Source organism: Taudactylus pleione, unplaced genomic scaffold, assembly GCF_031769625.1.
Source record: "Taudactylus pleione unplaced genomic scaffold, aTauple2 ptg000053l, whole genome shotgun sequence".
Lineage (NCBI taxonomy): Eukaryota > Metazoa > Chordata > Amphibia > Anura > Myobatrachidae > Taudactylus > Taudactylus pleione.
In genome coordinates this window covers 46,835,205-46,851,749 of record NW_028284455.1, presented here as the reverse complement: position 1 = coordinate 46,851,749, position 16,545 = coordinate 46,835,205, and the positions used below count along the sequence as shown (strand labels likewise).

Here is a 16,545-nt window from a genome sequence, read left to right as displayed (position 1 = left end):
AGATTCCGCACATGTTCAGTGTTTTGTACCCCCAAGCATAAGTCCTGTTGGTTGGCTATGCTGTAGCCCTGTACTGTGACCTATAATATGGACCTCTGTTTTATTAGGGTCCAGTCGCAGCCAACTGGCACTCATCCACTCCTGGAGCTCAGCTAGGTAGCGATTTAGGGTTGTTATGGGGTCCTTTGTACCTTTGTTACCAAGCAGCCAATACATACTGTGGGTATGTGCTGTCCAATGCCCACACATGCTCAGTAGGTAAGCCTGGAGCAAACCTAGCAATAAATTGACAGCAATAACTATCACTCCAATGCCTGCACAGTATGTAAGCCTGTGGCAAACTTAGGGGGGTTATTCAATTTGGTGTGAACAGTCTGGGCTTTTCGCATGCTGGACTTTTCGCACCACATCGGAACTTTTGACGGAGATAAAGTATCGGGCGCGTGCCCGCTTATCCCCGTATTCAATTCCAGAAGCTGCGGAATCGGGACCCGGCGGAAAGGTTAAGTATGGAAAAATTTTTTGGGGAAATCATCCAACGACCTCCCTAATGATGTCCTGACATGGGGGACCACTATGGGTACCCCCGTTTTGGCCTGCGGAAGATCAGTAGGGTTTTTAAATAGCCACGGCAGGTGCATAAATGTGCCTGTGAAGAAGGGGTGAAGAATAGCACAAAAAAAAAAACAAACTAATTGCATCAAATTTAGGGTACATGAAAATGGGTGCAAGCATATTTTTAAGTCCCTAAAGTGCATTTTTAAAATTCTTCAAAAATGCACCTGCCGCTACTACCTGCATTCTTCAAAACACCTGCCGCATACTCGGGGACCCTACCTGAATCAATTTCCCTACTTTAAAACTTTGTCCCCCAATTTTTTTTTTAACCCCAAAATTCAAGTTAATTTTTTGGGGTGTCCCTATTTTTTTAAACGATTTTTGACACACATTAATTTTAGGGGACATTCCCAGGGGTGGAGGCTATTTTTTTTTAAGCCTGCACCCCTAAACCCCTATTCTGCATTTTTTTCGCCACCTATTGTGTGGAGAAAAATTATCCCCTTTTTATTACAAAAACTTTTTGCATTGGGGAAAAGTCTTTGAAATTGAATACGGGGATAATTAAAACAGGCGAAAATGACGTTTTTTAACGGGTTTTCGCCTAAAACTGAATACTGCCCTAAGCAATAAAGTGATAGCAAAAAGTATCACTTTACTTTTTATACTTGGTGGAGCCGCTGTCTTGGCAAGAGATTTTTTATATATAGCCCCAAAACGTTTGTTTTATCACTGCAATGGGTAATGACAAGCAATGACACTTGGGGGCGAAAATATTTCCCTTAGAATTTGGGCTGTGTTCTCCTTCCTCTTGCATCTGTGCAAATGCTGTAACTCTCAAATCCATATAATAAACGTTATGTTCTACTGCTTGTATAAAGCACTTCTGGAGATTTAGACCCGTATTCAATTTGAGCTCAGCCGCGATGCTTTTTCGCCTCCTGGACTTTTCGCCTACACCGTGTGTTTTGCAGGCGGAAAAGTATTGCACGCGTGCCCGCTTAACGCTTTATTCAATTTGAAAGTAGGCGAAAATGGCACCTGGCGACACTTAAACAAGTGGAAAGTCATGTCGGGTTTGGGGAAATCAGCCTGACACTCCCCAAAAGATGCTCTGACATGGGGGTTCAATATGGTAACCCTCGATTTGGCTTGCTGACGGTATTTGGTGTTTTTAAACGGGCTCAATAGCTGCTAAATAGTGTTTTTGTATAAGTGGTGAAGAATAGCATTCTGGGGGGGTTTTTTTGCAGAAAATAACTTATTTCAGCAAATTTGGGGTACTTGAAAATGGGGGTCAGCATATTTGAAAGTTGCTAAAGAGAAGTTTAAAAAATTGTGAAAAACCTGCCGCAAGCACCTGCAATGAAAAAAAACACCTGGGGCATACTTAGGGACCCCCCAGAGTCAAGTTGGCTAGTTTTTATCTTTGTCCCCCAACTTTTTTTTTTTCGCCCCCAAATTAAAAGTGATTTTTTTGGGGGGGGGGTTAGGAATAGGTTGGAGTGTTAGGCAGCAGAGGGTGGGGTAGGGATTATCAATCTTAACTGGCATGGTTTAAATAATACAAGGTTATACTATACTAAAAATGTGTGGCAACTTTAGGTCGTCTAATTTGCTTTGCAGTTTTATTCTAAATGAGGAATTTGCAGGTGTCTCCAGTTCAGCGTTGCTTCACCAACGCTCATTTTAATTTGAATGTTTATTCATATTCATACAATCCTGTTATTCTGAAGCCTCAGCATAGTGCCTGTTTGTCAGACAATTCTAACCTATCTGTAATTCCTGTAATCCAGCCTCATGCTGGATTCTTTGAAGTGTACTTGATTCTTCTGACTAGTGTGGCCTTACCTTGTCCTGCCCTGTGATTAGATCCATCTGGCCTTAACCTGTTTGTGACCATTTCTCCTTTTCACTAGTTTATCTCCTGTTACCTGTTGTACTTTACGGCTTCATTTCTGTTTCAGGTTTCCTCTATTCCCAACCTACTATTATGCTATTGTTAACAAATATATAGTTTAATATTTTTTTGTTAACATCACTTTTTGATTATTTTATGAAAACATTTTCAGACTGTAAGCTTTATTTTTACAGCTATTTCAATGTCAGCATTTCTGAAATTCCTTTGGGGGAAAATATTGGTCCATACACTCCCCTATGGCCACTACCCCTCCCCTAGGTTTTACATAACATAGTTCTCATAGGACTTTGCTGTTCCTTGCTACCCCATTAAACTCTGCTACCAGGGGTGCCGAAAGAGAGTGAACGGGTATAAAGTACCTGGGCCTGCCTGAGGGCACTGGCTGCCAGAGAGGTACAGCCTCTCCCTCTTCTGCAGGCAATGCAGCATGTAAAGCGAGCCCCGGTGTACCCAGGGGATGAAGCGGCACAGTCAGGGCGATTCCCCCCCCCTAACACTTGTCTACTGCCAGCAGCTGCACATCAGGCAGGGACAGAGCAGAGACCGCTCAGTGGCAGCAGCCTCCCTCCCCAGCACACACTGTTGAGAGCTGGGCTGGGGAGGTTCTGGGGAGGCTGCTGCCACTGAGCAACAGTAGTCTCTGCTCTCTCCCTGTCTGATGTGTCCCTGTCTGATGGTAGTGGGCAGGAGAGAAGTGTTACATGGGGGGATGGGGTGCCATGTTTGCCCCCCTCTCTGGATCCACCACTGACCCAGTGGGGTGAGACTATGCCCATTCAAAGAGAAAAAGTGTGGGAGTGGAGTCTCACAGTGAAAACCTCCCTTCAAGAATGGCAGTGCACCTGCAAAACAAGTCTCCTCAAACCCAAATGCAATGTTTGTATTCAGAAAAGAGCAAGGCTACACGCCCATAGGTTCTTGAATTAAAATGCTCATTAGAGCTATTTTTATGAAGCAAAACAGACATGCATCTTAAAAGAAGTAGACATATTGGGGCTGAAAAAATGCTTGGTCATGTCTACTAATACCATGGATAGATCTCCCACTGCCCCTGTCCACTACTGCTGGGCCCAGGCCCTAATACTGTGTTATGTGTCTCTTTATGTAGAAATGGCACTATCAGTGATACAGATACTAGTAGTTCTCTAATTTACTATTCCAGGGTTCCTTTTGGAGATCCTGGGAACACCCCCACACCTCTACAAGGGTTTTCTGTACTTCACCAGCAGGCTAATGGTGCCAACAAAGGGTCAGTGTGAAATGTGAGGCCAGCGGCCGCTCATGTACAGTTTAGTTTAAACTGGTGAGGAAGATGCAAAACGCTTTCCGGCTTCACAGGTCCCCATTGTTGGGAATAGAGTAGCACGATCAGTGTCGGACTGGTGCATGAAGGGCCCACCGGGGGAATGCAGTCGTATGGGCACATGCTTAAGGGGTGTGGTCATGCACCAGAGGTGGTGTGGCCAGCCACCACGGATTTCCCCTGTGCCCCTGTTGGCCAGTCCAGCCCTGAACACGATCTCAATCAAAGCTTTCACTCATTAAATAGCGTTAAGTCTCTGTCCACATGGAGGTCTATGGGTACATTGCAAAGTGGTGCTAAATAGGTAACACCAGAGAAATCAGGGATTTCTCTAGTGTTAATTATTTCATAACAGAAGAGAAAGTAAGAAAAGCCCTTTCTCCAGTAAAAATGCCAGGGAAATAGTTTTTCTCACTTCATACAGAAATGTGCCCATTTCGTGTATGTCACAAAAACATTTTTGAAAATGTATCTAAATTATGAGCATTCTTATAATAAATAAATAATTACTATCTCACAGGGTGGGGGAAAAGCCTATGACAGGAATAAGAAATGCCAGGATTTTCCCTTATTACTAAACTTGTGGATTTGTACCATTTGTGGCTACAACCCGGAAGCTGATCACTGGTGATGCTCTGTATTGGATATACGTATCTACTAGCACTTCTAGCCTCTGTTACTAGTAATATATGTAAGTCAGAGGTTGGGGGGATGGGTATTCTGGTGGAATGAGAGTACATTGAATGCACTGGTGTATGTAGTAAGTATAATGAATTGGGTAGGGTTGCTGTGTGTAATGATTTTGAGGTTTGCACATATAAATGTTTTTAGTGTTTAATTCTCATTTCAATAAGTTGTAGCAAAGCTTGCCAGCTGTTATTGCACTACAACTTACATCCGCTATAGCAATACAAGTGTGGCATCTATTATCTGGAAGACTTAGAATTAAGGTGTGTTATGCTGTAGTGCGCCATGCCTAAAATATACCTACATGAAAATACCCCTAGTATTACCCCCCCTTATTTAACTACAAATATGTCCTTTTTCATCTAGACTCAATACGCAATGTAGTGTGATATGCCTGGCGTGAGTGAGCTGCCAGGTGCAGTGGGCGTCTAAGTAGGACGCACCAGGAGACTGTGCTGATTAATTTGATATGTGACACTTGTATATCTGTGTACACGGCCGGCGCTACCACTAGACAGCTTTAGGCAGCTGCCTAGAGCGCCGGCCACCAGGGGGCGCCTCAGAGTCCCCTCAGCAACAACAAAAAAAAGTTTATCTTGCATATTAATGATCGCAGCGGCCGCTGGTCTTCAGCCGCACACGCCGCTATGCCCTACCCCACTGCTGGGCTGTAACAAGGTGCCAGCTAGACTCTATCCTCCGTCCAGTTTGACACCACAGCCCTACAGTATCTCCTCTACTTCCTTTGGAGAGGAAGGCAAGGAGCAGACTGCCAGGTAGGCATTAAAATATCATACTGTGTCTAAATATATATAATATATAATGGTGATATGGGTAAAACCCTTTCCGCATACGTTGCACACGTAAAGCTTTTACACACACACACACACACACATATATATATATATGGGTTAATGGGGGGGAGAGGCAGTGTGATGAATATTTGCCTAGGGTGCCGAGATTCCTTGCACCGGCCCTGTGTGTACATCTGAGGGGTCTATTTATCAAGCAGTGAAAAGTGTGGAGAAGTGAAGTAGTAGAGAAGTTGCCCATAGCAACCAATCAGGTCCTACCTATTATTTTATAGACTGTACTTGATAAATGCTACTTAAAAGCTTATTGGTTACTATGGGCAACTTCTCCACTTGTTCACTTCCCCATACTTTTCACTGCTTGATAAATAGACCTCTTAGTCTGTAAACTGAATTTGATATGGAAAAAAGCTGTGGCTTGCATCATAGCATTTCAAATGCTGATTGAGAGTAGTAATTGTCACGAATCAGCACAGTCTCCTGATGCATCCTAATCGCATCGCATTATGACTTAAACATATTTTCGGCAAAAAAAGATGCAAAAAAGACAACCAGCACTAGTAGAGTCTCATGGGATCAGGCACACCAGGAGGGGCTGTTAGGCGCGACTGCAGCAAACATGAGTGAGGACACATCTGTATGTAGCAGAACTCCTTATAGTAATTGTAGCACAAATCACACATGTATGAAGTGTGTTTTACGCATTAATAAGGTACTAGTATTTTGGGCCCATAATTTTCCTGGTCACTGGCTATCGTGCAGAATTTTTCCTCTCTTTGTTCCCCCACCTTCCAATCTCTCTCCCCCTATTCCTTCTGCTACTCCCTATTGTCCCTCTTCTTCCTGTTTCCACCTATTGTGGCGGAATGGTTTTGTAATGCCGGCGGCTGATTAGCCACCAGATAATAAACAGATACCGGAAGACCGAAGGCTCTACATCCCGACTGGGGCTGGTAAGTACCCTAACCCTCCTCAGCCCCATCCTCCCTACCCCTCCCTTAGTGCTGCCTGAACCTAACCTCCCCCAGGAGATGCCTAACCCTAACCCCCCTTCCCCTAGCCTAACCCTCCCTGGGGGGATGCCTAACCCTAATCTCCCACGGGGTCCCTAAACCTAACCCTCCCCCCCACAGCTAACGCTAACCTGTCCCAGCTTACCTTCATTTGGGATGCCGGCTGTCTGGATGTCGGGGTCTGGCTAAAGATAGGTGTCAGTATTTCGACGCCTATCTTTACTCACAAGTCCCAAGTCAGGCTTTCCATGACGGGATTCTGGCGGCCAGCATTCCAGATGCCGGTGACATAACTACATCCCATTCTTGCTACTATTCCTCTCATCTCCCACTATTTATGCTCCTACTCCTCTCATTCTTCTTTATTCTTGCCCCTATTGCTCCGTTTCCCTCTATTCTTGCCCCTATTCCTCCAGTTTCCTCCTATTTCTCCCCTATTCCACCTGATTCTCCCTATTCTCTCTATTCCTACCATTTCTCCCCCCTTTTCCTCTCAGTCTCATCTCCCCCTATTCTTCCAGTCTACTCCTATTCTTGTCCATATTCCTCCCCTATTCCTCCTGATTCTCCCTATTTATCCCATCTCCCCGTATTCCCCCTTCTCCCTTTTTACTACTGTTTCTGTGCGTATATTACCTCATTATTGGTTTCCATTTCCTCTCTCTCCTTTCTGTCTTCTCTGGCCCCTACTCCTGTCTCACCTGTGTCTCCTTTTCTCTCTGCAGCTGCTGGTGGGGTGTGCACACCAGGTCACTAGCTGTTTTGGTCGGCGTTGCTGGTTTCCCACCCGCCTTATTTTCTGTATATTGCCCCACTTTCCATGTCTACCCCACATCTCTGTATCTCACCCCATGTCCTATCATTTATCTGACTCTCTTCATCCCCCCAGTATCCGGATGGTAGATAGACAGTAACTAGATAGACAGTCAATAGATAGACACCAAAGGTAGACAGTGAAAAGGTCGACAGGGTTAAAAGGTCGACAGGTAAATTATCGACAGTACATAAGGTTGACATGGTCAAAAGTTCGAAATATAAGCACACAAAAAGATTGACACATGGTTTTTCATTATTTTCCATATTTTTTAGGGACTTGGTGTAGGGTTAGGCAATAGGGGGAGGGTAGGGTGAAAAAAAAAAAAAAAACCATGTCTCTCCTACCACCATGTCCCTCTTCCCCCCATGCCCCTTTCCCACTGTTTTCTCTTTTTATAGTTGTCTTTGGGGGCAATTCAATTAAATGCGATGGTGAATAGCGCTGGTAATGAGTTCCTGGAGCTATTCAATTGGCCGTGCTGTTAACCCAAGACTAGAGGATATCTGCTCGCACTCTCCTAAGTGCGAGCAGAAATCCCACTAAACTAGTGCTGCAATGCTAGTAGCAGGCTTAGCGCATGCGCTAACAGCATCGTAGCCGGTGCTTAAGATGGAGAATACAGTTTACCTCGAATAAACACCCATCATTAGGTGCATTAAACTTGTGTCGACCATTTGTGACTGTCGCCCTTTTGTACCTGTCAACCTTTTGCACTGTCAACCTTTTGTACCTGTTGACCTATACATTGTCGACCTATTACCTTTTGATCTCTCATACCATCACCCAGTGCAGGAGCCAGAAGGCGGAGCTCCAGCCCTGCTCCGGCAGTGGGCGCAGTAGCCAATGAGAGTCTGTCTGACTCTCATTGGTTGCTGAAACACACACACCATCGTCGGGTAGTATGAATGTACTACCCAGCGCTGACGGTGATGTGTGTTTCATTGTGTAGTGGGGACCACACTCACTGTGGTCCACACTCCACCGACTTTACTGGCAGACTCGGACTATGGCTGGCGGCCCGCTGCCAGTCCCACGGCGCCCAGGGCATGAGCTCCGGCTCTGGCCAGATTTATAGTGGTGAGTAGAGGTGAGAATGGAGCTGGTGCAGCGCCCTATGCTTACAGGCGGGAAGGACGTGGAGCAGGCCCACTATGCTGTGCTCCAGACAAATTAACAGGGACAGCTGGAGATTAGGAGAGAGGAAGCTGTTGCAGTTCTCTATGTGCATATAGCCTGGATGGATTGACATGGGTGGACAGGCGTTCAGGAAGGAGAAAGGTGGTGAGAGCTGTGAAGGGGGAGAGGGAGCACAGTCTCAATTCTGTGTGTGTGGCAGTTATGTCAGCCAATCAGAGGACAGTATTCCTCTGTATGACAGCTTTCTTTCCCAGCCCATTGGCTGTGCTGCTATGAGGGCAAGGAGTGGCCACTCTCTTAGCAGCATTAATATATAGATCCTGTACATGTATTAAGAGGATAAAGCAGCAGATCTCAGCAATACAGTATCTGCTGCAGCCCCTCAATTACTCAAATGCAGCCCTCATAGGTTTATATTGGGACAGCAAAGCTGTCCCACAGCTATACGAGCGTCCAGGAGGATGCTCCATAATTATGGAGGTGGGCCCTGATTCAGAGCGAGCGCTCTGGTCAGAGCGTCCGGCTCTGAATCAGGGCCTCTATCCGCTGAGCCCGGCTACTTTCTATTATAAGGAGAGTCAGAATGCAATGGGGGATTTGGTCCCTCTGCCCTTGCAGTGAGGATGTGTGAGCTAAAGTCACACATGTGCAATAACACTGATGGGTCAAACCCACAAGTGTAAACATTTGCTGATACTAATTAGTGGCGAAAGTGTGGATGATAGGCATTGCAGGGCTGTTGGATTGCTTCTGTAGATTTTAATCTGCTGCCACAAATCGCAGCGAGTTAGTTACATAAATTAAGCTGGACTATCAGAGGGCCTGATTCAGAGCCGCTCGTAAGCGGCCGCTCGTTCGCTCCGAGCGATGTTCGCTCATCTGCGCATGCGTATGGGTCGTAATGCGCATGCGCCAACCAGTCGGAAAGCGTGTGTTCGCAAAATTGCGAGTGCCTGCTAATTTGAGTGACAGGATGAGGCGTTTGTGGGTGGTAACAAGGGAAGGTGCTTGAAAACGGGGAGTGGAGATCCGAACGAAGGCGTGCCAAATGGTCAAAATGGGCGTTTTAAGGGTGTGCATAATTAACAAAGCAGTGTCATTGACCACGTCACTTGGTTGTTTCTTAGCCTGAACTGTTCACATGATTGCGTTAGGAAAATCCAACCACAAGCACTGCGAGCAGTTCATACGCCTTTCGATGTACTCGATTAATCTAATAAATAGTGGAGATGACGTATGATGCGAACGGCCAGGGGGCGTCTTTACAAAATAGCGAGCGCATGTCTCGTTCGCTCGCTCAGACATAGAGGTGTCAACAGACCGCAAAGAGCGAGCGCTCAATTTAAATAGCCGGACCCTTTTTCTGAACGAGCGAGCGCAAATAGCGTCCGGCTCTGAATCAGGCCCAGATTTATTAATGAATATAAAAAATCACCAGATAGCAGCAAAAAAGTACTATTTTTTCCTTTTCTGATAATTCTAAAAAAGATCAATATCCTGACCATGGGGATTCTGGCGCTCAGAATGCTGGCGCCAGAATCCCAACACATGTCAGAATCCCGGTGCCGGCATCCTGACCACCGAATTCCCGAAGATAAGTAGCGGGTTGGGGGGAGGTCTAGCATTAAGGGTTAGGGTTAGGCACTAGGGGAAGGGTTAGACACTAAGGTTGGAGGGTTAGGTTTAGGGTGCGGGGAGGGGGGGGGGAGGGGTAGGTTAGGTTTAGGCACTAGGGAGGGGTGGTTAGGGTCAGGCACCAGGAAGGGTTAGAGTTAGGGTAGGGAGAGGGGGAGGGTTAGAATACTGACAGACAAGTGTCGGTAATGTAACCCTGATGGGATGCCGGCATCTGGATTCTGACCGCCAGGATCCCGAGTACCAGCATCCCGCACCCATCTCCATATTAGGATAGCCAGAGATTGCCTGTCTCTAAAAGTGATAAATGTGATTCTACATGGAGACAGTTTACATTCTTACATAGTCATTGTACTTACCCTCTTTGTATTTGTATGATGATGTAAAGTCTTGTTTCATAGTCATTGTACTCACCCTCTTTGTGTTTGTATGATGATGTAATGTCTTGTTTCATAGTCATTGTACTCACCCTCTTTGTGTTTGTATGATGATGTAATGTCTTGTTTCATAGTCATTGTACTCACCCTCTTTGTGTTTGTATGATGATGTAATGTCTTGTTTCATAGTCATTGTACTCACCCTCTTTGTGTTTGTATGATGATGTAATGTCTTGTATCATAGTCATTGTACTCACCCTCTTTGTGCTTGTATGATGATGTAATGTCTTGTTTCAAGTTCTTATTGGCCGCCTTAGTACTGATGCATTTTCCAATGGAGTTTTTCTCCTCCCGTATCTGGTCAATTTGTTCATCACCATTTACGTCCTTTACCATCCACTCAATCCTATCAGCATTTACTTCAGCAAATACAAACTTGGCATCATACGGCAGATAGACATCTCCATTTTTTATGGCTGTGAGAGAACAAGGGCCACACTGGAAAACACCTGAATATACAATATATGTGCAGTGAATATTATTAGATTATTAGATTATTAAGTGAGAACAGCAAATAAAGATTATTATACTTATGTAGCTATTTACAGAGAACAATATAATAATTTACAAGTTGCCGGGTTGCCACGCACACTAGTGTATTAAAGGTGCTTCAGATAATTTGGTAAAGGGAGTCCTACAACTCATGATCACATAATGAAGTAATACTATTTGTACAATATGCTTTCTTGAGCTAGACAGTTTCCTGGATGCCTTGCTAGACTATTATGAAATGGCTTTTTTCATTACATGCAACATTGTCATTAACAGAAAGAACAGAAATACACACACACACACTTATAAATATGTATATATAGGGAGTTTAGCTAAACTAAACATGCAGTGGCGCAAATTCCCCCTGACAGGTGATTTATTATTCACAATGGCCATGGGAGCAAGCGCCATGTTATCAGGCCCCGTACCCTCATGGAAAAATGGCGCAATTCGCAGGTCAGTGGGGAGGGGGTGGGGCCAATATGACCAGGGGTGTAGAGAGGACGTGAGCAGGTACTAATTACCCAGGCCCATGCCAGTTGAAGGGGTCAAAGTCAGCTGCTAAGGGGGGACATAGGGGGGGCGTGCAGGATGCCGACAGTCTAAATACCGGCATTGGGATTCTGGCTCCAGTATCTCAACTGCCGGCATCCCAAAGGTAACTATCGGGGGTTAGGGGAGTGTTAGGTTTAGGGTAAGGCACTAGGAGGAGGGTTAGGGTTTGACACTAAGGGGGGAGGGTTAGGTTTAGGGTGCGGGGGGGAGGTTAGGTTTAGGCACTAGGGGTTAGGTTAGGTTTAGGCACCTAGGAGGGAGGGTTAGGGTAGGGGTTAGGGTTAGTGATGGTATACTTACCTACGGGTGTCGGGATTCTGACTGTCAGGATGCCGCTGTCGGTATTCTGACCGGCGGCATCTTGACTGCCGAACCCGGCATACCCAACATACCCAACCCATCTGGAGGATAGAGGAGACATGCCTGAAGAGGACCTGGACCACAGACATGCTCCCATGGTAATGCTAACAGCTGCCGCCGCCTCTCACGCAGTCCCTGCCACCGCTGAAGGAGAGAACACAGACAATCACTCCACCAGTGGCAGTGAAGGATAATTCAAACATCTTTTGCAAAAGATGTTTGCATTGTCTGCACATGCGCCAATCAGCGTTGATGGCGTCAGACTGATGCTGATCAGAGAAGCGGCTCAGGGTGGGGGCAGACTGAAGAGAAAGCCAGCGGGGCAGCGATAGCTACCGGGTGAGCAGAGGTGGCGGAGACAGCCGGGGCAGTGGAGGAAGCAGGTAGAGAATGCCTCTTACCTGCTTTTCTCCATTTCTACAGGTAAGAGGGCACATAATGCCATCTAGAGCTGGTGTTCTGTTTCTCAAAAAGATTTCATCTACAGAAATACCGTTCCTGCACAGACCCAATTATATCCAATGGGGCATGCAGGAATGTGTAAGGAGAAATGAAAAGGTGGAAAAATTAGTGATTTCTCCACACTTTTCACGTAATTAAATACAGAGAAATCAAAAGTATGGCTTTCTCCAGCTAAAATGCTGGATAAAAAACATTTTTGTTTATTCAATAAACTCCTTAGTTCTTTTTTCCCCTGAGAAAGTCCATAATCACCTTTGCAGAGGTAGGTAACTTGCAGCTCTCTAGCTGTTAAGAATTTGCACAACAGATGTAAAGCCACATATACCTACCAATTTCACATTAGTTAATTTTCCCCTTTCTATAGGTAAATAAGGATATATGTTGGCTCCACTCTGTTCCCATGTGCATCAGGAATGGTGATTATTTTTGAAGGCTTAAAACTAAATCCTATCAAACAGATAAATGAAGAAGCACACAACTAATTACATATTAAATAACATTTTGAGAGCCCAGTCTTCACTCTCTTTAATTTATAATTAATTAGCACTGGTTATCAGATTTACATTTTGACAATTATTTTGCAAGTCATTATATATCTTACCCTGACTTGGTTCCTGTGGGGTGGCATCTATAGCCTGCCAGCCGTCATATCCACTAGGGAGATCAGGTCGTTTCATCCATACATCATTCCACACATGGAAATTCCTGGATATGGAAATCCCTTGTTAGATGTAATTCTATTGGAGCACTAGCTGTGACACAGACTGTCTCTGAGCCTATGAAGGGTCTACAGGTAGTATACACATGCACTACAATTTCATATGTTCCAAACACTGTCTTATATCGTAATTGTACATATTTATTTGTGGATATTATAAAATGACTTTTCATACATGATAACATTGTAGCTTAGATTTAGTGGCATTTGAAATGATTGCATCAGATTTACACCAAATGTATTTTATAAAGAACACGCCACTGATCTTAAAATGTCCCATTTCACCACTGATCTTAACATCTCCCATTTCACCCAATTATGCCCTTAAATCATACTTGTACTGTAGTCACTCCCCTACTTTACTATCAAGTCCACATTGACTAGACCACACTTTTTTTTAAGTGAAAAAATTGTACAGTCACATGAAATTTAAGTCAGTTAAATGGTATGTGGATATACACAGTCCGATTCAGTTAAAAGCAAAACTTGAAATGTTGTAGGCACCATATATTGTGGATATGTGTGCAACTAATATATTTATGTGTGTAGCTAAGCATTGCGCAAAGCTCATCAGCACATACTATCCTGAACTGCTCCTTAGTCCTCAATTCAGCGTCACAGACGTAATGTGTCACATGACGCGGATTAGGGGTTTCGGGAGCCGCTATGTGCTGTATGCTGCAGAACACAGAGCCGAGGCAGCTGAGCCCCCATCCGGGAACAGGTGCCAATGGACACCTGTTCTCGGCAGAATCACACTGACCCTGTATGGGGGCCCCCTGTGTGTGGTAGCCCTGGGGCAATCACCCCTGTCGTTGAACAGAAATGCACATGGTGAGAATCTGTGAGTGAAATGTGTAGCCAATAACTAATCCGACAGGGTATAGTTACATGCTACACAATTGTCCGCAACTGGAGTGTAGCCAAAACTTTGTGTGCCCAATAGCAACATATTGAAGGGGCCCCTCCCCATTACTTCTATAGAGACTCCTCTCCCCACAGTGGTTGTTAATTTTATGTCTCATAATATTGACCTAGTTAATTTATTGCAAGTTACAGTAATAGTCCCCTAATTTAGTGTATGCCCCATAGTAGTACTGTACCTTAGTTTATTTTATGTCCCATAGAAGTGCCCTAGTTCACATGATACCACACATTGCCACCAGTTCACAATATGCCACACTGTAGTTCTGCCAGTACACATTATGCCCCAAAGTGCCTCCAGTTTACATTATGCCATACAAGGGGCAGGTACAAACCAGCTCCTTAGGGGGATACTTCCTAATGGAGGAAATCCCACTTTGAGTGGAGTTCTTCTTAATTTGGGCACAATGTACCTTTGTGGGACAGTCCTAACCCCAGAGCTTAATTCCCACCCCACCAACTTCACAAAGACTTTAAAGAAGGAGAAGCCTACACTCCATCAGTGCTGGGCTTACTGATTACCTCAGCTGTGTCTGTGAGAGGGAAACAGAAGTGTGGGAGATGGATCATATCAGTGTGGAGCTTCACTATGAGGGATAGACAGAGATCGCCACTGACGAGTCCCCGTTTTCAGTCTCGTACAATGGCCCAGACACAGTTTCTTAGTAGGTAATTTTCGGAACTTGGTAGACAACTATATAAACTGGGTCTGGGGCCCTCAAAGCTTTTGGGTCCCCTTGCACCCACTATAGCTAAACCCATGGTCCGCACTACCTCCATTGTAACTGTAACTTGGTTTAGCAATAAATAACATGCATTCATTACGGCCATACAAATAGCAATAAATAACATGCATTCATTACGGCCATACAAATAGCAATAAATAACATGCATTCATTACGACCATTTATGCTTGACATAGCTGAGTTACAAATGCGTGTCAGCAGGCTCAGACGGGTCACAGGTGCACTTCACTCACCAAATCGAATCACTGGAGAAATCCTCTAACTTCTCTCCTCTCTCATTCATGTAAACATCAATTTTAAGATTCTCCTCAGTATCATGAGCTGAAGAAAAGTTAGTGACACTTCTTGCTGGGATTCCTATGCAGCGCATAACTAGAGCATGGAAAGACCATATTATAAGAGAGACATTCCAACATAATATTGAAAAAGATTTTTAAAAATATATATTGTTTTCTAATACGTTGGAAGGAATATTAGCATTCCAAAGCCCACAGCAACCAATAAGATATCAGATTTCATTAGCCTAAGTAAATTAGACTGCTAAAAGCCGATATCTAATTGTATGCTATGGGTTATAGGCTACAGTGGTTCCCAAACTGTGCGCCGTGGCACCCTGGGGTGCCTCAGGACACTTGCAGGGGTGCCTCAGGTTGGTGGTCCAGCACCAAATCAAATGTGGCAAACAGAAGTGCAAACCTGTCCACCACCACATAACTGAACCTAAGGATGACAGGTAGCACAATTACTTCACTTTACTACTTTACTTAATTTTATTTTGAATTTCTCAATAACAAACTTAAACTTAGGGGTACCATAAAAACAATGCTGATACTCTAGGGTTCTGTGATTCAAAAAAGTTTGGGAACCACTGGGCTAGCACATAATTTCTTTGTGTACTATCTTTCTAAATAATCATCACTGTGTGAGTATTGTGAGGAAGAAACTCAATTCTTTACAGGTCTATTACCGTATAAGATGTGTCCAAAAACACCACATGAATAATGAGCAGCTTCTTTCTTTATAACATTTTTTTGAAACTTGGGCCTCATTCAGAGGTGGACACAAATCACGCAGCCGCTGCATCTTTGTAGACACAGTGGCTTTGTAGACACAGCGGCTGTGCAATAATATGCTAGTGCTTAGGGGCGGTGGCCCGCAGCAGACTGACGGATGACCGCAGCAGCAGTAGACTCTGGGCACTAGTCTGTGCCCAGAGTCTACTATGCATGCGCAGGTCACTGGGAAAATGGCGTGGCCGCCATTTTCTCTGCGATTTTTTCAATGCGCATGCGCAAAACACCAGGTAAATGGCCGCCTCGGAGAGGTAAGTATTAGAAAATATGGATGTATGGTGTGCGGTTTAAATACACCCCTGCCAGTGCCGCAGGAGGCTTCACTGATCCACTCCTATGTACAAAGACGCAGGGACTGGCTTCAGTATGCCCAGAAAGCAGGGCAGACAAGCCCCCATTTTCTTTAACTCTGCCTTTCGTCGCCAACTCCAGCAGCATGTCAATCATCGAAGCCCTGGATCTGCACATGTGCAGTTTGTCAGTTTTAAGTACATCTCTGAATTAGACGCTAAGTATATTACTATTTTGTTTAAAGGACGCAGCCCACCAGTATAAAAATAGATGTAACAGTTCTAATTCCTTTCAAACTACTGTATGTTGTAAGAACTTATATATATATAGACAGTCAGGTCCATAAATATTGGGACATTGACAGAATTTTCAGATTTTGGCCTCTATTCACCACCACAATGGCTTTGAAATTAAACAAACAAGATGTGATTCAACTGCAGACTTTCAGATTTAATTTGAGGGTAATTACATCCAAATCAGGTGAACGGTGTAGGAATTACAACGGTTTCTATATGTGCCTCCCACTTTTTTACGAGCGGCTCTGAATCAGGCCCTGTGTGCGCTGTAGCCGCACGTGCATCAACAAAGGAGCAGCGCCAAGCGT

The 16,545-nt window shown here is 44.6% G+C and overlaps 1 protein-coding gene across 1 annotated transcript in view; it reads right to left on the bottom strand.

The window, feature by feature from the left end:
• The window catches only part of TGM4 (transglutaminase 4), a 66,116-nt gene that overhangs the window by 14,824 nt on the left and 34,747 nt on the right, over positions 1–16,545 (bottom strand). Inside the window, exons 7-9 of the mRNA XM_088463920.1 lie at positions 14,811–14,949; positions 12,791–12,894; positions 10,518–10,769 (exon numbers count right to left, since the gene is read on the bottom strand). Of these exons, the coding sequence (XP_088320046.1) occupies positions 10,518–10,769; positions 12,791–12,894; positions 14,811–14,949 (495 nt within the window). The remainder of the gene's footprint in view (positions 1–10,517; positions 10,770–12,790; positions 12,895–14,810; positions 14,950–16,545) is intronic.